The 22,066-nt window shown below is 43.2% G+C and overlaps 1 protein-coding gene across 10 annotated transcripts in view; it reads left to right on the top strand.

Moving 5' to 3' along the window:
* The window catches only part of UBAP2 (ubiquitin associated protein 2), a 113,371-nt gene that overhangs the window by 74,284 nt on the left and 17,021 nt on the right, over positions 1–22,066 (top strand). For 8 of the 10 annotated variants that reach the window (XM_019531850.1, XM_019531847.1, XM_019531848.1 and 5 more), the window contains 9 exons: positions 991–1,265; positions 1,759–1,931; positions 3,555–3,762; positions 4,743–4,782; positions 9,095–9,278; positions 12,849–12,915; positions 14,663–14,858; positions 16,023–16,114; positions 17,096–17,146. In XM_019531850.1, coding sequence (XP_019387395.1) covers positions 991–1,265; positions 1,759–1,931; positions 3,555–3,762; positions 4,743–4,782; positions 9,095–9,278; positions 12,849–12,915; positions 14,663–14,858; positions 16,023–16,114; positions 17,096–17,146 — 1,286 coding nt within the window. The remainder of the gene's footprint in view (positions 1–990; positions 1,266–1,758; positions 1,932–3,554; positions 3,763–4,742; positions 4,783–9,094; positions 9,279–12,848; positions 12,916–14,662; positions 14,859–16,022; positions 16,115–17,095; positions 17,147–22,066) is intronic. The other 2 variants (XM_019531853.1, XM_019531845.1) reach the window with 1 other exon arrangement.

Below are 22,066 nucleotides of genomic sequence, written 5' to 3'. Positions count from 1 at the left end.
TCTAGAAGGAGGTAGTTCACAATCCCTTTCATTCACAATTGCACAGTTGAGTAGGATTAGTAAAGAAAATAATAAAGGCCTGCCTGTATGTGGTCACTTCCAGCGGTGCTCTGACTGGTTATCATCTTGTCAATGTGAAAGCAGCCAGTGTGGTAGGAACTACAATTATTCATGTAAAATAACATTAGGAAAGTATCTGAATGTATTTTCAGCTGCCTTCTAATGCACTTTGGCAGCTGAAAGGAGAAATGGGCACAGTGTGACCAACAGCATTCTGTAGATCTGCTGTGTTGTGGATTAGACATTTGAGCCATTGCTTGCAAGTCTCTTCTATCCACTGAAATTTTGAGGGGAGATTTATGAAGGGCAGGTAGACATCTAGCTTCTACTGGCTTTCAGCTGGACATGGCTGCCAGGCTCCTCCTATTTATGCATTTGGCAATTTCCCCTTCTAAGAATCAGGAAGCCAGGAAGCCGAATTTATATTATCTCTAGATTGTGGTAATTTCTCAGACAAGAATTGCCAAGAAAAACGTGAATTGTTTTTTTGCTTAGAATTGCACTTTTAGATATTTTTGTGCCATTTGCAGCAAGCTTCTTGTGCTGAAGAGCTGTGTAAAGTCTGACTAGAATAATACAAAAGTTTTCCAGTAGTGTAAGGTATTCTATATAATATAGCTGCATGGCCACATAGATAGCTGAATAATCCTCTACTTCAGAAAAATGTTACCTTAGAATCTGTTTTTATTTGAAGAACAAAATGAAGTTGCCAGCCTTTATGATTGCAAAGGTAACGCTCAGGCTCTGAAGCTCATGCAAACTAATGCAGTGTTGTATGGCAGAGTCTATATGTGGTGTAAAACAATCGCCTTGAAAGGTGGGAATAAAACTGATTCTTTAACTATAGAGAAAAAGCCCCAAAGTCTAGTCTGTGGGGTTTGATGTTTTAACTTTTGATGTGTTGTTTTTTCCCCCCAAAATGTTGGCTAGACTTTAAATCCCAGCCTGAACCGTCCCCAGTTCTGAGCCAACTGAGCCAGCGACAGCAACAGCAGATGCAATCAGTCCCAGTTCCTCCTCCTGGGTTGGAGTCCTTTTCCTCCCAGGTAAAGCTCCGAGAGCCATCGCCAGTAGACAGCTCTACCGCTGTTAGCAAAATTCTGCAGCTCCCCAGCATGTCTGTGGATAACCAGGCAGTGTCAGCCCCTCAGACTCAGCAGAAACAGATCAAACCACCGAAACGGAGGATACCCCCAGCTTCTAAGGTGGGTAACACAACGGCCCAGTGGATAGGAAATCTGTTTTGGGATACATAGGTGATTGGGACAAGATGATTTTATAATAGTTGTCATGTGTTTTTGCTCATAACAACTGAGAACTGTGTAGCTTATAGTCCAGAAGACAGTGATGTTATATTTTTCCAAGCACATATCGGATTGCTCAGTGAGGAAATCCAACCACTTCTGAGTTTTCTGGACTAATTTTGGGCATGGTGAAGTGAATTCTGAGAACACAATAACCTTTTAGTAGACACAAGACTCTATGGCCTAATCTTTCAGGCCTTAAAAAGAAATATAGGACCAACAAAAGAAGAGCTGAGCTGGAGGACTTCTTAGGTGGGTGAAAGTAAGGCAAGGCCTGCGCCTGTAATCAAATTAGATCCTTTGTTTTCAGTGCATTGCTAGTTTTGGAGAAAGAAGTGGTTCTGGTGACTGACTTCTTCCATGAAGATGTAGGAGTTGTGTATTGTTTTTCCAGATTCCTGCCTCTGCAGTGGAAATGCCTGGATCAGCTGACGTGACAGGGTTAAATGTTCAGTTTGGAGCCCTGGAGTTTGGGTCAGAGCCTGCACTCCCAGAATTTGGATCAGCTCCAAGCAATGAAAATACCAGTCAGGCGCCCACCGGTAGCTTGTACTCCAAACCTGTAAAGTACGTATGCGTTTCGCTTGTGCGTCCTTGTGCCTTTTCTGCAAGGCCGATCTTGTGACAGAAAAGGCATGTGAGGCTAAAGGTGTCTTCTGTCAACGGACACTACGTGTAGCTGTCTTAGGAAGCACAATGCAATGGCATGAAAGAGATTGCTAGCTAAAATGGGAAGGTGTAGATGTGAGTTAGGGTCTTCTTTCCAGAAACGGTTTGGAGCAGTGATAAAATGAACATAAAGATTCCTTTCAGGAGCTCCTCTTCTGTTGCTTTAAGCTGATAAACTTAAAATGCTAATTTCTCAAATTGTTTGAGAGTTTAGCTCTTCACCGGCAACGTGTGCTCATTCTCAATCCAACTTAGAATGGCAGTATACTTTCCTACGTATAAATCCGACGTCACTGGAGGATCAAAAAGGAAGCTGGGCTCTGAAGGAGGCAGAAGTACTTATTTTTAGTAAAGTAACCAGTAATAGAGTCAATACAAACATACCAGCCATGTATATTTGCCTCCCTGAATGTTCTTCTGTGGTTTTGTTTCAATGTAAACTGTCCTTTCTTAAAGTTTATCCGGAGTTTGATAGAAAAAATAAACATTTACAAAACTTCTGTTGATTTTAAATGTTTTTAAAATCCCAGACAGGTTTTTTTCTTTTTAAAATTGCCCTTGTAATTTTTGCAGACCAAACACTGAAGCATTCTGCTGATGCACCAAAGCCCAAGAGGCATGCATTAGAAAGAGATAATAAACAAAACTGGAGAAATGTCTCGTTTCAGTATCCAACATCATGAAAAATAAGCCACCTACTAGTATTTCAGTGTGAACTGTCTTTAAAGTTTGTATTGTAGGCAAGGAAATTTAGCTTTCAAAAAGAGGTTTTTAACCTAGCAGCCTTCCTGTGGAATCCACACCAGTCCTATAGGTCTGCAGTGGTGCTGGAGAGAGTAAAGTGTTAAAAGATCAGAATTTTTTTCAGAGAAACAAATTTTAATTGGTTTTAAAACTGTCATGTTTGCAGCACTGTATTTAAATGTATTGCTTAAAGCTCTTGGTCTGACCTGTGGTCCAATTGAGTTGGTCTCTGATACCAATATGTAGAGACTGTTTCCACCCAAAATCTTGCAATGCTTTTGTCATGCTTTTAATTTTGGAAAACAGAAAGCTACTTTCAGACTGTGTCTTCTGTTTGTTTATTGGGCTAGAATGCTTTTGCAGTTTTCAGGGGGCTCAGGTTAACAGTCTTCTCACCATGGAAATGGCCTCTCTAGACCCAGGCTGATTCAGAAAGCAGGAATATAATAATAATTGATAGTCCCTTTATGAGGAGATAGAATGAAATATGGGATGACAAAATGTAGTTAAGTGCTGATGCCTCAACTCTGGTCTTGGGTGGGAGAAATGCCCCCTGTTGCTCGGTGCAGATGCTAGCTTGGAAATGGAAACTGATTAATGCGGACCTAGGCAAAATGATAGATTCTCCGTCTCATTTGGGTTATCTAGTGTGAGCAACTTCTAGCTGAGCAACTGTGTATTCAGTTCTAGATTACTGTGTGGCAGCTGCTATTTTGGGGAAGGTGTTTCAGGTGGCATTTACCAAAATGTTAAATGACTTTTACTTTTTTTTTTTAGTGATCCTTTGAATACCTCTTTGCCAATATCCAATACAGTACAGGAGTCCACCTATACAACCTCTGCCATCACCTCTTCCAGTCTGACCTGCTCATCTCAGAGCACTAGCCCAGTAACAACTTCCTCCTATGACCAGACAGCTGTGCATAGCAGGATAGCATACCAAAGTTCCATGGCTCCATCGGAAACAACCCCTGTCGCAGCCACGGTGAGTAGGTTTCAGATGCCAGGGATCTTGAACAGGGTCTAGCCGTTAGTCCGGGGTACATATTTTGATATATCAAATTGCGCTAGGTACCATTCTGACTGTGGGTTGTGAAACACTCACCCTGAAACGCGAGTTGTGTTTTTAAAAAATATATAAACAAATTCACATTACGCAGCAAGTGCGGTACCTTGTCAGTGCAGCTTAAGAGTAAAAACCTCCATGTATTACATTTGTACACTGCGCGCACAGTGGAGATCAAATTGGCTTTGGCTTTTGGGCAGTACCGTGGTGTAAAGGTTTGATGAAATAGAAGAATAAAAGACTAAGTAGAATTTGCACATTTACATATTAAAGATCACAAGGCCTTTCTTAAAGAACAGTAACACTGCCTTTATATAGCTTGGTGTGCCTTCTGGGAAGGACTTCAAGCTTAATTATTCTCTGACCTCTGTTAGAAGCCCAGCCACACTCGTCTACTGAACCAGCTCCTCTCTGGTCATGAGGATTAAATGCAAATACCCAATTTTGTACTCCAGAATGATCCAAGCAACTACTTTCTTCTCCAACCTTATCTTCCAGTGCAGTGTTTTAGTCTTCCCATTGATCTGCATGATTTGGATAGCTGCAGTAGTATGGCCTGTTAGGGAGGCAAGTTTCTCTTGTGTTGCTAAATTCTACGGCCTTTTTTTCCATCATCGTTCCCAGGAGCCTGAGGTTTGTATCATGTGTATTTTACCCCTTGGCCTCCTTCACATGGACATAGTTTGAGCAGTTCTGTATGTGCATCCCTGCAGACTTTCCACCTAAGACCCCTTTCTTGGATAGTGAAGTTCAAGGAACACTAATGACTTGTTTACATTCATTTCAAATGGCAAAGAAATGGGAGACTTAGTGACAAAGCTTGCTAAATACATGAACATCGAGTATCTAATATCACCTCCACAAAGGGGTTGACTAATTCATTTTTCCTTTGTTTGCAGAATGGGCACAGTGGTGTTCGAACACAGCCAACACTTGACAGTAAGTTTCCATAACTCCATCATATACAGACCTGCTTTTTTGACCCTTCTGGACCCCCTCTGTATTTACCCAATGGCAATAATGATAGCTAGTTTCAGGTTTTGTCCAGCTGTCCCTGTGTAATTTTTGGCTGAATAGTTTGGTTTATGTTGTGCTTGCAAGAACAGGCTGCTAATTTTCTTGGCTAATAGTAAAATGTGAAATCAGCTTGACTAATTCTAGGCCCAGATGTGGAATGCGGGCTGGTGTTGGGAGGCTGCTAATTTTACTCTTTCATTCCTGCATGCGGGTTGAATGCGGTTAGGCATTTTTACCAGCTTTCCCACTATCATTTGGAAAGCTCAGATTTCTGCCTTTTTTTTATTAGCAGTAAAAAAGATTGTGGCTTTGCTTTGTTGTTTTACTCTTTACTGTGCCAGCCTCCTTGGTCACAGCATGCTTCTGGAGGGATGGCTGGCTGACATGCTCCCTCTGCTGGATGACTTGTTCTGTTGTAGTCAGAATATCCTGGGCATTTATACACATATGTTTTTGACCCGTGATGCGCCGGAGATCCGGTAGGTCAGAGCAGACTCGATTAATTGAGTCTGCTCCCCATGCAACCTGACGGTCACTGCTGTACTGCGTTCAGTTGTACAAGTGGCAAAATGCGTGTCAACACATAAAATGGCAGTGGTGTGCTTTTGAACTAAAACACCTTCAATGTGTTTTAGTTCAGAAGCACGCTGCTGCCACATTCTCAGCCCTGATGTGCATTTTGCCACTTAGACAACTGCATGCACCGCAGTGCTGGGCACTTTTAAAAGCACCTAATATTGCGGTGCAAGCAAGTGTACAAATGCCAGGCATTCAGAGGGTCGTTTGGGTCCTTATCTTGGTCTTTGTTAAAGGTTGGCTCCCTGGGGTTACTCTCATTCCCCCAAAAAAATGGGTCGTTTATGTGCCCCGTCTTTCCTTATCTGCGCTGTTTTTCACAAGACGTGCACAGATTCATCTCCCCCTCATTTGTACTTTGTGCCCTTGCCTCCCAGACAGTCACGCTTGGCATCAGAGAGGGGGCACCTTGACCTTTTAATGCCTTTTTTATACAGGTTCTTTAAATGGGTAAGGTGACCACATGGGACAGTGTGAAATCTGGGACACTGCCCCCCTCTGCAGGCTGCAGGGTGGAAATGGTGGTGTGTTAATAATCCATTATTCTTTACTTCACAGGTGTTAGTAATCACCTGTGAAGTAATAATTCGTGTCAATGGGAAATTTAGCTGTCTGCTGGGGCTTGCTATTTCATAGCTCCTGCCACTCTGCCTCCCTGCCCCAGCCAGCCAGGACCAGCCTTCAGGACTGTCCCTGCCAATCTGGACCATATGGTCACCCTACAAATGGAGAGCTTGAGTATCCAGCTCAGTAAACCTGATGTGCTTCACTGGCGTTGCATTCATTTGGAGGAGGGCAGGGAATAGCATGTAGGTCTGGGGAGTTACCAACTCAGTTGCTCCCAAAATGCATAAAACTGTTTTCAAACTGGAAATGTACTTCTCACCTGCACACAAATTGCACAAGTCAGATGTGCTACAGTACAGTGACCTGCTTTGTAATTAGAGGGTAAAAATCCAAGTAATAAAAGCTAGGTCTTGATAGAACCACTTCAATGTCTCTGCCTTTTGATATGGAAAACAAACTGTCCTTGGATGACCTTGTGACACTTGAGTTGCATGTTGTTCCAGAAACCAGCCTCTATATAGTACCCACCCCTAATCCTGTACTGTGACTGCAGGAGGGCTAAGGAGCACTACTGTTTTTTCTGCTTTTTGAATCCATAACAAGGAGACTCATTTCCTTACTTCACTGTCCAGTCTGTAGCCAAACCATTCTCTTTTTTTCCTCTGTAATACAAGTTATGACCTTGTTTTCTGTCCATGATGTTAAAATTCTAGTCCAAGTCCTTATTCTGTATCTTGGCTATTGTAATCTCCTCTTGTCTAAATCGGGGATGGTCAACCTGTAGCCCAAGTGGCCAGGGGTAGCTTCTGTGTGTGGTGCACTGCAGACCAGGGAGGGGGTAGGCAGCCCAGTGACTGATAGAGCAGGGATTCCAGAGCAAAGCAGCTAATTGGGCAGGGGAAGGAAATCAGAGTGACATTTGGAGAAGGTGGGGCCAATTTGTGGCACACCTGCCAAAAAGGGTCAGCTTCCACTGGTCTAAATCATGATGTGTCTCAGCCTTCCTAGCCATTCATCATATGGTGATTTATTGCCTTGCCTACATTACTCCTTTTGTTTCCCTTCCCTGGCTTTCATCATGCTCAAGCACCTTTTCCCTTCCAAGGTCCTTCATAACACTCTCCCTCTACCCTGTTGGCTTATACAGTGTAATAGTTGCCACTTCCTCTGCAAAGGATGCCAGCCTTGTTCATCCATTCAAGAGTCTCTCACTCTTCCCTGTGCTGCCTTCTGTGCCCACCCCCCTTTGCAGGCAACACCTTAACTGAATTGATTGGTCTACACCATCTCTTTTTGGACTCTATCTCAAGCCACGGTTCTGCTTCGATGCCAGCAAGTCAGTCAGTCAGTCAGCCAGCATTGGATTGTCTGTTGGGACTAGTGGGTATCATTTATTTAAATGGGCATCATCCAACAGTGCATTCACTTCCCACAAAAACTTACTTTGATATTTTTTTTAATGCCCTCTGGTCCTTCATCTTATCTCTGACACTGCCCCTTCTAATATCGGATTATAAGCTTGGCAAGGCAGACATTGTTCTTATCTGTTTGTGCAGAGTTTGTCATGGCACCTTGAGGGAAATCACAGACTAATAGCATGAGAAGACAATGATGGTTAAGTTCCAAGCACATATCCCATTTCCATGGAGGACATGCTTAACACTGAGTCTTCTTCCTTTTGTTCTTTGTAGACGTGCATTTTATTAGGTCTAACTAACCTAGGGAAGTTCACTGAAATAAATCAAGTTGCACAAGGATACAGTGTCCCACTGGCCTTTCAGATGTTAATGATGGATGACTGAATTTCAGTATGCAGGTCAAGTGAGCGCCTGGGTATATTTTTAATTGAGGGCCTTCCTGGGATGTCACACATTAATGGCATAGATTGAGCAGGATGTTTCCCTTAGCATGCTAGAATTGTTCATCTAAACATCACACAGCACCAGTCTCTTGGAAAGGTAACTTCATAATGAGGCAATGATTTTTAGCTTGCATGCAGCGGAAAGTAGCATTTCCAGGGTGGGTGAAAAACAAGGCTATATCAGTTAGCTGTTTGGTCACTGAAACTTCTCAGTGGTACAGCGCCACACTTGATTGTGGCTTATTTTGTTTCTTTGTCAGCACCTCCACCAATTTTTAAAGCCAGTGTTTGAAAAAAGGTACTGCATTTCTGCCCAGCTTTGATAAATTCTGCTTGCTGCGTTTGTGATCTGACCAACCTTAAACTTGCTTGCAGTGGTTTAAAAGAGAATGGGGGCTGAGGTGGTTGCTGTGGTTTGTAGATGATGATTTTTTTTATTTCTGATAAAAGGTACGTGTAGATTTAGACGTACACAGCAGATCCTTATCTCAAGGAGCTTATGCTTTGCAGATGAGACTTTACAAGAGTTGGGTGATATGGGAAGAAGGAAGGAGGATTATGGAAGTTGCAGAATGTTATTTTAGTTCCACACAAGCCAGTAGTGCCTCTCTCTTTGTATTGGGCTTGGTGAATGTGCTTTTTATAGCTAGGAGTTGTTTGCATTTGGTAAGTAATGCTGTTTATACAAAAACCTACAATGAGGGTTGGAATAATCAGTTCCCAAAATCAGTGAATCTTGAGGAAGGACTCTGAGGAGGAGGTGGAGGTTGTACGAAGACTGTGGAGGATGTTCTGGGGAGGTGGAGGCAGGCGAAGGTCCAACGGCACGAGGAAGCTCGGTAGAGCATTGGTGTGTGTGGGAGCCACATAGGCAAAGTGGAATTTGAAAGGACTGGACTCCACTACGAGGGCTTGTGTGGGCAGTAAGACCTGCAGGTGCATGCAGAAGTACAGCAATGTGACAGGAAGAAACTATAAGGAATGTTATTTGTTAAAAATCGACCAGTGAAGATCATGAACCTGCTATGAAGAAAATAAAAGGATATTGGCAAAGTTGTGATGAAAAGTTGTTGCAAGAATTAGTCCTAAATTTCCTAGTACCCATGTGTTGCATGTTTATGGATCAGTTGGAATATTCTACCTTGCCTTGAGAGACCCTGTGTCCCTGAGCCCTGCCTGTCATGTTAGGTGTGCTTGAATTCCTCTCTGAATGGTTTTTTTAACTTGCAGCTACTTCATCAGTTCCAGTGTCTAAGACAGAGCCCTCACCCTCGCTGCCTACTGCAGGGTCTCTTCCCAGCGTGGCATCCACCACTGCTTCGCTTCTGCCTTCAGCACCGCAGCACACGGCAACATTACCCAGCTTGCCTCAGTCCAGCGACTTGGCCAGCAGCTCGCTCTCCCAGTTAAGCAGGTACAGTAGGATATGTGAGGAAGGGAATACCGGCCCTGTGTGCAAGATGGACAGAGCGAGTTGGTACTACAGCTTCAGAGATTGGGATCCTTATCTTGTTGTGATGTAAATTAGGACAGGAATCCAAAAAGGACCAAGGTCATGATTCTGGTGGCAAAATGTGAACTGCATAACACCTGTCTGTGGTAGTATATTCGCAGATCACTGCCCCTGGAGTCTTATGTAGATCTGAAAGCAATATTGTGTTAGAGACCATGTTACTTTAAAAGGAGACTCTTGTATACAGCTCCTGGTCTGTGTTTTCCCCACTTTTTTTTCATAGTACCTGCTGTTGATTTGGCCAGTATTTTCCTTCCATCTATTCCTGTCCATCTGTGCAGCAGTGTTGATAGGCCAAATGAAGCCTTGCCACCCGTTTTGGTTCCTATGATCTGATATTTGCCAAGATGCCTTGGCTTGAGTCTGTGGGATCTCTCATTCCAGGGTGATCTCCTAGCTGAGGACTGGCCAGACGAAAGGCTTCCAAACCCCAAGATCAGATGAGAGCAAGCACATTCAGTCTGGTTTAGCCAATACTTCGTCAGGTGTAAAAGTCCAGTCCTTGGCAACTTTTCTGACTCATTTTAAATATTTTAATTGTAGCTTTATCCTCACTACTCACATTTTTTAAAAGGTTGGGGTGGGGAGGAAAGTGTTGGTTGAGACTCGGGGTTGAGAGTGGCTCTTGCTCAGATATTTCCTTGAGGAAATGTGAAAACTAGGATTGCTCTGGAAATTCAGTCCATCATGGTTTTTGGTTCTTGTGTGCTAGCTATTCGAGTCCCACTGCATACGATTAAGACTTTCATTCTCCAACATAAGAGATCCTGATTTCTGCACCTTATTTCTAGAGTCTAGCTGTGGATTGCATAAACCCTTATTGGTCTTGTCCATCTCTCAGTGAATGGTCATTGCCCTTTTGTACTGATGCCATGGTATTAGAGGAAACCCCACGTAATGAGTATTATTCCATTCACCCTAGAAAAATCTCTGGTTCTGTGGTAGCACCTTACCTTTGAAAGGACCCCAAACCACTTGGCAAGGCTGAGCTATGCACTTTGGTAGCCATTCAGGTTTGGATTGGGCGGTGGTAAATCTTTTGAGCAACCTGAAAAAACGGTGATGCCTCACTTCCAAGCACATACCTGACTTGTATGTGCAGACAGCTCTGGAGTCTGAGTCTTTTCAGTTGCGTGTCTCATGATGAATCTGAATCTCTCTAGGGAATATGCGTCCTAAACTACTTATGCACGACGGACCCACTTTTTTCTTCTGGCACATTGCTATCCTGATAGCTGTAGTATGGGAAGGGCATCAGAGAATGGGAGTGAGACTGCCAGGCCTTGTGGGATTCTCCAGCTGCCAAAAGTAGCCAACCCTCTGCCAGGCTATGTCCCTTGCACTTAACTCGGCCTTGTGACTAGTCATGAGCATCTCCAAGAAAAGTCTTGAAGTATTTAATTGTATTTAGGGCAATTCTCTTCCCTCCTTTTGATGCGAGTGGGTCTGCTTTATTGTCATACCTCTGATAGGAAGGAAACATGAAGGTGTTGTGAGACGACCCAGTTTGAAGTTAATTTCCTTCTCCGGTTTGTGGCTTTGTATTCTCATTTTGGGCAAGTTCTGATTTTTTGCACCTGGAGTAAAGGTGTAGCTGCTTGTCACCAGAAACACTTAAGAACAAGCTTTCTCTACCTAGCACAGGGGCTTTTATAAGACTGCCACTTGGGACAGGCCTTCCTGTTGGCATTCAGGCTAGGAGGTTGAGAGTGGTCTGTTGTACGTAGAATGAGGTTGCTTCTTAAAGCTAGGTCCTTTACAAGAGTCTATGCCAACATTTTCTTAGCAGAGGAGTGTTTTCACCAGGAATTAAAAGGATGTTGAAGGTAAAAGTAATTGAGCTGCAAACCTCCTGTGCTGGAAATAGCAGAAGTGTAAATCAAGGAAGAAAAACTGCAGTACAGGGTAGATGAGCTGGTCAAAAGGTTAAGGTCAGGAGTTTGAATGTGGTTGGCTGTCTGGAAAATATAGACATTGGGAAAGCAGTTTTCCTTCTGCTATACACACTTCACAACTAGCAGGAGGCATGGAGATTTCTTCCCTTAATTTTTGCTAAGGGGCTTCTGAGGAGGAGATTTAGTCTGATGGAGGGCTGTTCTGATGGTGTGTGAAGCAAGGAACTTATCACTTGTTTGCTTGTCTTCCAGTGCCGAGATCTTCTTTTATGATTTTTTACCTGTCCCGAAAAGACAGCGTGTCCTCATTGTAAACAGGGAGTTATTTGGGCCTTTAGAAATAAACAGTTTTATTAAACAAGGTTAACTACGTTTAGAAAGTGGATGCTTTCCTGCAGCAGTAGAAATTAGACAGACTTAAAGTTGCTCTGGTATCTTCTGATACCTGTAAATACCTGTTCAGCCACTGGTTTTTCTTGAACCGGTCTTTGCTGAAAACTCTAACTGTATCTTTTAATTATCTTTCTACTTGGGATGTCCTTTGTGGATATAACATGTAATGGATATCTTACTGTGTTCTGATTTTTTTTTTTTTTTTTCTTTTCCTCCAGGCTTTTAATTTGTTTAAATAGTTTAGAACATTCTTGTCAAACTGAATGAGTTTTCTGTGCACATACTCTGAGTGCGAGGTAGTTTTGGGATGGTATTATCTTGGGGCATTTAAACATGTAGTTCTTTTCCAGCACCACACTGGACATCTGTCGCTTTGGAGCAGACACTATCAATCAAGTCTGCTCTGCACATGAGCTCAGGCAAACTGCACTGCGTCACGTGCAGTTGTATAAGTGGTGAAAGGCGCGTCAGCGTGTGGGAAGTAGCAGCGGTGCGCTTTTGAACTAAAGCACCTCCAAGATATTTTAGTTCAAAAGCGTGCCACTGCCATTTTCTCAGCACGGATAATGCATTTTGCTGCTTATACAACTGCATGCGTTGCAGCACTGGGCATTTTTCAAAGCATCCGGCACTGTGATGCATGCATGTGTAAAATTATCCTTGGTTTTGAAACTGAGTTTCCCATGTGGTTCAAGTGAATGCCTGGATTTTCATTCTTCAGGAGAGGGATTGAGACTCCTGGCAGGCTTGTGGTTAATATTGTGAGCCTTAATTAATGGGGCTGTTGCCATGCAGGTTGCAGTGGTGTGGAATTGTTACTTTTGGAATTATGTAAAAAAAAAAAAAATTATTCACCCAATATGTGCAGAATTTGCAAGTTGCTAATGAGCAATGTTTTAAACATCCATTGCAATGATTTTCCTCATGGTGCTGTGAAAGGGAGGGGGAACTGAATTGCTGTTCTGCATTGTAAGAAGCTCTTCGATTTCATGTTGCTGTTACTTCCAGAACTGTTTTTTCTGTATAGCGGTACCATTTCTCCACAGTGTGTAGCTTTAAAAAGGGAAAATACAAGTTTTACAAGTAGTTTTTTAAAAAAAAAAGTTCCTTTTAGGCATCCAGGTGGGAGAAATTCACATTCTAAATTAGTGGTTCTTTAATGCTTCGCAATTTGTCTTTCTAGTTCCCTCTCCAATCATCAGAGCAGCCTCTCCTCTGCCTCAGCATTGTCTTCGAGTACATCACATGCAGTAAGTCCCATTTCACATCTTAACAGCTATTAGTCAGCTTAAAAACATAAGTGCCATGCTCCGTCTGACCATCTCCAGCACTGGGAAATAGTAGGTTCTTAAGAGGGAAAGTATATGAGCAGGGCAGGTCTAGTATGATCCGTTCCCTGTCAGACTCTCCCTGGCATCGACCACTGTTGTTTGAGGGATGTCAGAGAATACATCCATGATTGTATGGGCTGAAAAATCCCTCTCTGAATTTGTATAGGTCCTTATCTGAATCTGATCAGGCTGTCTGCCTCTACAAACTTTTGTGGCAATGAGTTCATGGGAGGGAAGGGATGGGGAGAAGGGGTTGAAAAACAATCCTCCAACCCTCATCTTTATTTTAAACCACCTTCCTGCTAATTTTTTCCCCTAGTAACATTTTAAAATGCCTCTCATTTTAGAGTCCAGTGCATGAACTAATAGTTGATCAGATAAGAGCTTAATCTCATGGAGAAGGGAGCTTCCTAGTTCTTGCCTGTAGCACTGGTGGCTTGTGATAGTGACATTTTTAAGGTCTAACCTGAGCTTTGCTGATATCCTTTGAGCAAGTATAACTGCACATTTTCACGTCAGGGAGCAAAAAAGTCTTTTTTTTTCACAAGCCGTATTAAAAATTATTTTTTTAGCAGCGGCTGTTAGGCTACTGCTAACTGTCCAAACTGTGGAGCACAGATTGTAAATGACAAGGTTGGAGGTCTGATAAATATCTGATTGTGACAAGGGCTGATAAATGCCACATAATACATCATTCTGGAATGTATCACAGGGGCATTGCAATCACCTGCCCAGGTCAGTTCAAGGCAGTCAGTCTCATATTCAGTGTTTGAAATGCAGTTGCCCGAGCTCTAAACTGAGTGATGCTGCACCATGATGTGGGGGGGATGCTTCTGTGTATGCAGCCCTGGAAGGCAGTGTACAGGTTGGTGACAGTTAGCCCAGGATTGCCTGATAGGGGTTTGTAGCATTGTTTATTGTGTTTGAAGCCATTACTCCATCCATAGGCATCAAGTATTTTGCAGTCTCATTCAGCCAGAAGTTCCTGCTTCTCATTCTCTGAGCTTAGCTTTGCCATTAATATAGTGAAGCCACCGTGCTACAATCTGAACTTGATCAGCTAACTAACAGGATTAAGACTTGGTGGGACTGACTGGTATCCAGAAGGCCCTTTTCAGTTCTGTGATCCTGTAACACCTGGTATGCATGACAGTTTATTTAACATATCCCTTCCTTTTACAGATAAGGGCATCACAGTTTGATTTTTGTCTGTATTTTTTTCTTGATTTTTGTGAGTGGCCTGGAGGAATGTATATTAGTTGGGTGTGTCATCTTTTGAAAATGAGTATGTGAACCTCTTGGTTCTTCCTTGGATAGCAGAAGAGCAATGTTATCTGAACTCAGATGCACATTCAGTTCAGCAACAAAAATGACCACATTAAATGCAGTACAAAGTCATCTGATTTCCAGGGTATAATTCCACCTCAAACCTAGTGACCTTCTGTTTCAGTCTCATGGTGTAGGTTTCTACAAACTATCCCAAAGGAGTTTCAGTTTATAACAGAATTGCCTAATCTTTATGTGAATAATGTAGATGCAATTGCTAGGTTTCTCTTGCATGGCCAGCCTTTTCTTAAGACATTTGGATGTATTTGTTTTTAAAATCACCATCTTGCAGCCTGGCTGGTTTGCTTGGCGATTCTCATTCTTTTTGTCTCCTTTCCAGCATACTAGTGTTGAGAACACAACTTCGCTCCAGCCCTCAACAACATTTTCAACTGCTTCAACCTCAGCCACTAGCACCACCTCCTCGGTTGTCAGCATGGCAAGCAGTATGAACACTACAAACAGCCTTGGCCTGAGCGTTACCAGTGTGTCTATGCCAGCTGCTACGACGCGGGCAGCCCCTTTAGTGTCTTCAGGTTTGCAATATTAACAGATCACATGGATAGAAAGAGGACTTCAACCTGCCAGGCTGTCAGTTGAGCACCTCACTGGCAATAACCACGCTAAGAAATATACATACTTGAAAGACTTTCATTTTTCAGCTTGCCTTATTGCTGCTCTCTGAAATAAAGTTCCCTGCTTTTCTGTGTTGGGCATATTTGATAGGTAATATTTAGCACTTTTGTAGCATGTTCCATCTATGGAGAGCTGTAGAGACTGGTACCAGAGCTGCTTTTGAGTTTTGTAAGTTTGGACCAGTGCGGTTGCTTAGTTGGCAATCAGCTTAGTTGCAAATTACTATTAGCTTCAACGTGTCACTCTTGTTCTGCAGCCTAAATTTATTTGGCAGCGTCAGAGTCCACTGTAATTGATAGGTTAAGGTGTCCCGTACAAGAGAGAAGCCAACTAAATGGCATTCTGGTCCAATCACATACACAAGGGTTTTCTTCTCTACCCTTCTTGCCCATACTCTGTCTTTGGAGTTTCTAATTACCGGCCAAACCAAAGTGCATTTCTTCCCCCATGCTTCTTAGCACCACTTTATAGAGATTTATTTTCTGCTGCTTGGCGGTATTGGAAGTCAGTAAAGCACTGCAAAAAGGGAACTAACCAGCCTTGTCATCAGATCTGATTAGTGCTTTTCATTCCGCTGCCAGGGTTTGGGGAGGGAATTGGTTGATGACAGAGGAGGAAGCGAGAACAGTGAGTTTGACAATGAAAGTGGTGCTTGGCCTCTGCCTCTGAGAGGGGACCAGGAAAAGGAGATGTCATCTCCTTAATTCTTCCCATCATCTCAGACACCTGCAGACCTGGGAGCTGAGTTAATGTAACTAGGACTGGTACCTCATGGGACTGTTTTCAGCACTTGAGGTCCTGTAGGATCCCATCTTTTGGTCTCCTTTCCTAGCAGATGTCTTGCATACTGCTTGGGCCTTTTCCTCGTCCTGTTGCAAGCTTGCGCTTTCATTTGCTATCATCCTACAAGCAAGCTAAACCCTGCTTTTTTGGAAGCTGTGATAGGGCAGCCTTGAGGGCTTGTCGGCAAACTCGTTTTGGGGCTGGAGCCTGTGGCGGCAGTAGGGTGGGTATGAAGGTTTTGTTTAAGATGTGTTAAAATATTCTGTATTTTGGTTCTACAGGCAAAGCTCCCCCCAACCTGCCCCAAGGTGTACCACCCTTGTTGCATAACCAGTATATTGTGGGACCTGGAGGACTCCTGCCCGCCTACCCAGTAAGCAATTTCATTGTACCTGCCCTTCATTACTTTACCCCCTTGGTGCAAGTGGGCCCCTCCAGACCGGCTGCTGTGTCTATGCCAAGATGTTCTGTGTTGACACATGGTGCCTCTGGAATCCAGGACTCCTTGTTCCAGGTGCGGAAAGGGTATGTGAAATTATATTCTGAACTGGTTTCTAGAGTTTTGCTAAATTTGAAATGGAGCTTATAAAAACCCTTGGTAATTGGCTGGATTCTCCCTGCTGAAATCCAACAGGAGTTTTACCAGAAACTTCAGCAGGATCAGGGTTAGACCCTTTTGATCAAAATAAGATCATTTGGATAAAGTGTCTGACTTAGAGCTAGGTAATGTAGCAATGCTTGGCACCGGCTGTGGATTTGGTCATTCATATCTTAAAGGACTGTGCCTGGCTTGGTGTTGTCTGACTGTCACAGTTTAGTAGCCTTCCTTTTTATTCTCTGAGGCTGGAAACTCTATCCAAATGCCAGGTTTTTTCCTTCTGTACCTCCCTGCATATGACGAGGGGATGGTCGTTCTTTAGCCTAATTTACAAGTGAACAGATAATAGCTTGCAGATTCTCAGGTCTTTTTGCTGAGGCTTGGAGTGCCGTACCCTGGGGAGTAGTAACTGTAAATGATGCCATTTCAAGAGGCGGTGATTTACTCCAGTCACTGAATGCTGTATGATTTGGACAATTACCAGTAAGTTGTACCTGGGAGACTGGTACTGAAGAGTGTTTTAGTCGAGTGCAAACTTCAAAACACTGGTGTAACTGGAAAATTAGGTTCTAAGCATGACATGCCAACCAGACCTTAACTATACTGGCCCTTGGCATTGCTACTATACATCTGCTGTAATCTTTGGCCTTTATAGGTTAACTCAGACCTGAATTAACTTTAAATTAAAAACCACAAATTAGCCAATACTAGAGAAGAGTGTTATAATGTTGTTGGTTTTTTTTATCTGTCTTTAAGCAGATTTATGGTTACGATGATCTCCAGATGCTACAATCCAGGCTGCCGATGGTAAGCAAATAAGCTAAATGGCTTAAGTTAAACGAGTTAACATCTCTAAATCGTTCTAACCAACACAAACCATTTCAGCTCATAAGCATTTTTAGCACTTTTCCCTGAGGATGTCTTGCTTGCAATAAGCTGCTGCTGTGTTTTAGTTGTTCTGGTATCTTCAAACTGTGTATACATAGAAGCTGTTAGATTTGTAAGATACGAATACTACAAGCTTTCCATATTGCAAATTCGGTCACCTGAAATTAAAGGGCATTTCCCATTGGTGACCAGGGAAATCTTTCCTGATGGATGCTGGCAATGATATGAAATTTGAGAATCTGTTTGAAGTCTCTGAGAAACGAGACTTGGGGTCATGCATTCACCAAGCAACCGACCACAATAAATCAATAGGGAATGGAGCCTGGGGAGAGCGTGAGAGGTTTTCCATTGAGGGTGCAAATCTAAGTTCAGTACTTTGGTAGCCAATGATGGGTCATTGTTAATGACTTAGGAAATAAAGCGTCATAGTCTTTGCCTGAAGCCACAAGAGACTTCATGTGTATGAAGTGCAAGTTGTTGGTTGTACTGAGAGATTGGATTGGAAGAGCAAATATAGACACTATGGGAAACCTATGGGAAGCTGAGGAATTCTGGTGCAGCCAGATTTGAAAAGCAGTCCCCACCCTGAGTTCAAGGAAGAAAGGATATTGACCACCAGTGAACTGGATGAAATCAAAGAGAAGTCTTGGCAGTTGGTGATAGTAAGAGTTTAAGGCAGCAGTCTATACTACTGGCAGCAGATGAAAGCCTACAGGAGGTCACCCTTAGAGGAAGCTGAAGAGGAATTCAACATGACTAAAAGTTTTTTTTTTCTTAGTCTTTGCAAGGTCTTCCACATGGAAATTATGGAAGATATCTCTGTAGATCCAATTACCCCAATGGAACAGAAATGTACAGGACATGTCTGTGAATGGTTACTCAGCCCAGATGACAAGAAAATCAAGCACATGCACAAAGATCCCCAAGCATTCAAGGAAGTAGTGTGATCCTCTTTGTGAATCCTCCAAGAAGAATGGAGAAGATGTTCTGGGAGGAGCAGGTGGCCAACTGGACATTTTACTGTCTTCCTGGGGCCAAGGCATGAGAGACAAATCTTGACTTGGATAAGGTTATGATGATGTGCAGGCAACCCTCTGGGATTAGTAATTTCAGCAGTAATGATTTTGCATCATAGACTGTAGATAACTTCTGTGAAGAAGAAGAATGTCCAGGAGATCTTCTGCTACATCCTTCAGACCCCATTGGGTGAGGGAAAGCAGAAGATGAAAGTGAAGTGCTGTATGGCTAGAGGGTATTTTGGTTTTGTTGACCATCTGTCCAACTTCTTTAGAAAGATGTGTTGCACTGGTTGGCTTGTCTCGACTCTTGGAGGTATTGGAATTTGTTAATTTATGAGCATAAATGCCATCATTTTTGCTATTATGTGGTGGTAAGATGTGCATGATGAGTGTTAAAATAATTGATTATACTCTTTCAGCGCTAGTGAAGAAGAATCAGCAAAAGGGATGAGGGAGCATTACTGCAAAACCTGTCTTTGCCTGTTTCTGTATCTGAAGCCATGTCAACACTGATAGTTACGGTCAGCTTTTAAGGTGCACAGGAAGCTCATTTGCTTACTGATTGTACTGTAAATCAGTTAGCTGAACTCTGGCAACGCTCAAGTCTGACCTTGACAGTGCTGCTGAAGTTCAGTGTACGACATCCATCTAGGTGTACCCTTTCTTCCTCTGTTTGGAATGTACGTGAGTGAGCAGGTCTTGAGCAGAGGCACTTTATGACCCATAGTCTTGTAATACCCTGTTCTGGATTTCTGGCGCTTTTGCATTGCATTCCTAAAGGAGAGATGAGTGGTTTACAGACTTCAGTTTAGAAGCAAGCAGAATCTTTGGTACAGGTGAGATCTTTTTTATTAGAATTTTTTTGCAACCATCTAGCTGGTCTATCATCTCTACCAGTTCAGATTGCTTTTGCCTGTAGACCAACACAGTTGCAACCTGTATCCCTTAAATTTAGAGGGTGCTCCATCACAACAGCACTTAGTTGGGTAGGTTTGGTGTGGGCTGTGAGGTATGAGAGAGGCTGAGAGAGCTGGTTGATGGGTCAGGCTGGTTGAAGGTGACATCAGATTTGACCTTTAATAGCAATGAAGACACCTTGAGAGATCAGAATCCAATGACTTAGGATGCTTATGGATCCAGTATTCTAATGATAAAGCACAAGAACCTAGCATTAGAATTGGATGGGACCTTCTTGGTCATGCAGTCGGTTTCCCTGCTGTCACAAGCCTCATGTTATAATCTTTTTTTTAATGAATTTGTTGAGCCCTGTCTTGCAAGTAGTTCATTTTTGCTGCCTCTACCACTCCGATTAGTGAGGCTCCAGAACCTGGCCACTTCAATGACTGGGAACTTTGCAGAGTATTAGTTGGAGGTTGCCATATAATGACCAGGTTTCTTTACCTGCTGTTATCTAGATCAGAGCTAACCTTGTGGGTTGGCTACTAATTAAAAAAAAAAAAAAGCAGAAATGGGTCTACAGCCCAAACCTTTTATTCGCTTCCACTTCAAAACACAAAAACAAGCATTTATTCCAAAGTCCATCTGCCTCCCCTTGACAACACAGCATAGATTCTCACCTCTACCGGCTGGGCACCCTCCTCGAGATTGGAGGAGGGTGGCATGCAGATTGGCTGAATTTGCTGAGTTTTCCAAATTTCCCTCCAGCCGAGTTCCCATATATGTAGGTGGCTGGTTCCTATATTTTAATAAATGGCCTCTGCTTGGTTTTATTTAAATGTCTTTGTTTCAGTGAAACTGTTGGAACTGGACTGAAACAGATCTCTTGTGCAAATGGAAGGTGTCAGTTAGTTGGGATTTCATCATAGACTCATAGAATCGTAGGAGTTGGGTCGGGAGGGACCTTGTAGATCTTCAAGTCCGACCCCCTGCCTGGGCAGGAGAAAAAACTAGGCTCAAATGATCCCAGCCAGGTAGGCATCAAGCCTCCTCTTAAAGACCCCAGGGTAGAAGCCATCATCACTTCCCTTGGAAGTTGGTTCCAGCTCCTAGCCGCCCTGACCATGAAGTCGTTCTTGCGGATGTGTAATCTAAACCTCCTCTTCAACAACTTGTGGCCGCTATTCCATGTTATGCGGGGGGGCGCCAGGGGAAACAAGGTCTCTCCCAAACCCTTCTGGTCCCTCCTAGTGAGTTTCTATCCTTGGGAAAGTAAAAGGGAGAATTTCTTATCTCCTTTCCTTCCCCATTGTGCAGTGCTGTTCAGTACTGTCCTGTTTCTTCCTTATCTTAGTTATGGTCTTTTCTGTTGAGGCTGTTTAGTTTTTTACAGGTGACCTAAGCATCTTAACAAAAACATAGCAATTACAGCAAAATAACGTCTAATACGTTTGGTTACATCAGTCAGTACTACCACTTGTTTAAGATAAAGCTATCATATAGCGTATTTAGATTGTTTAATGTATGGTCTTCCCTTTATAATGTCTCTTTACAGGCCTTGTGCTTTGTTTCATTTCATCTCATTACTGGTTTACTTAGACATGTAAATGGCTTCCTTTACTTTGCTGATGAAGCTAATTGTCCTATCTGCAAAGGTTCATGCTATGGTCTCTCAGAAACAGACCTTAGGGCCTTCCGCTTGGCCACACTTCTGTAACGTGGCCTAGGCCAAGGCTGGCAATACCAAATTATCTTTTTTGGGGGAGAGAAGGGAGGAGAATATTGCATTATTATAACTGATTACAATCCAAGTAGTGAGACTACAGTGGGTCATGCTGATTAGGAAACTGTGAGGGTAGGAAGTGGTTATTAGGAATTGCTCGAGGATTGTGGTTTGAGCTTAGGCATTAATATGTTCATTAAAAATATTACCACAAAGTGAATGCAAAAGAATTTGGATTTTATGACATGTTTGAACAGAGGCAGAACAATGTTATACAAGAAAAGTTAAATGCCCTTGAGGACTGGAGTAATAGACATGAATGCAATTTACTAGTACAGGAGAGGCACTGAGGTGCTGGAGGGGAAGGGAGTCGGTGTCCAAGGAGACGATCCTCCAAGCCCAAAGGGAGGTAATCCCAACACAGATCAAAGGGGGCAGGAGGGCACAAAAGCCCCCATGGCTCACGAAAAGCATCTGGGAATAGCCACCCCCCCTCTGACCCCACTTAAACCCCAGGGGAGGCGCAGGTCGTGCACTTGTGGAGCAGTGCCGTGTTTCGACTTGCTGTGCCTGTCCCTGTACACGTGCTCAGTCTCAGATACCTTTTTGTCCTGAGCAATACCCATACAGTGTGCATGTGTCCTCTTCCTTACGTTTGGCACTAAGGGCATATACAGAGTGGTGCATACTTCCTGCTCCTGATTTCCTTTCAGCTGTCTCTTCCTGGAGAGAGTTTCTGTGGTCTTGCATACTGTAGTCTGTCTGGCCAGACAACCACTTTCTGTCCATTTGGGGTTTTTTAGCAGGTTAGTAACTTTTCTAGGTTTTCCCCTCCATTTTTCCTGATTAATTTTTGTCATTGCCTATTAGCAGAAGGGAAAAAGGAGAGCTTGAGCTTGGCCCTGTGGCTTTTGGTAGCCTAAAAGAGCCCCATTTTTATTTTTCACCTGGAGTCAGACTGAGCCTTAGTCTTGCTTGTTCCACCATAGCTTCTTCCTCATCTACGGGTGTCAGACTTGACCCTTCAGACGAAGGGGCCATGTTTCACAGTTTCATAATTACTAGGGTTGGAAGGGACCTGAGCAGATCATCGATTCCAACCCCCTGCCATGGCAGGAAAGAGTACCGGGGTCAAACGACCCCAGCAAGGTATACATCCAGCCTTCTCTTAAAGCCCCCCAGGGTAGGAGCCAGCACCAC

Source organism: Crocodylus porosus, unplaced genomic scaffold (assembly GCF_001723895.1).
Source record: "Crocodylus porosus isolate Cpor-Errol unplaced genomic scaffold, CroPor_comp1, whole genome shotgun sequence".
NCBI lineage: Eukaryota > Metazoa > Chordata > Crocodylia > Crocodylidae > Crocodylus > Crocodylus porosus.
This window is presented reverse-complemented; position numbering and strand designations above follow the sequence as displayed.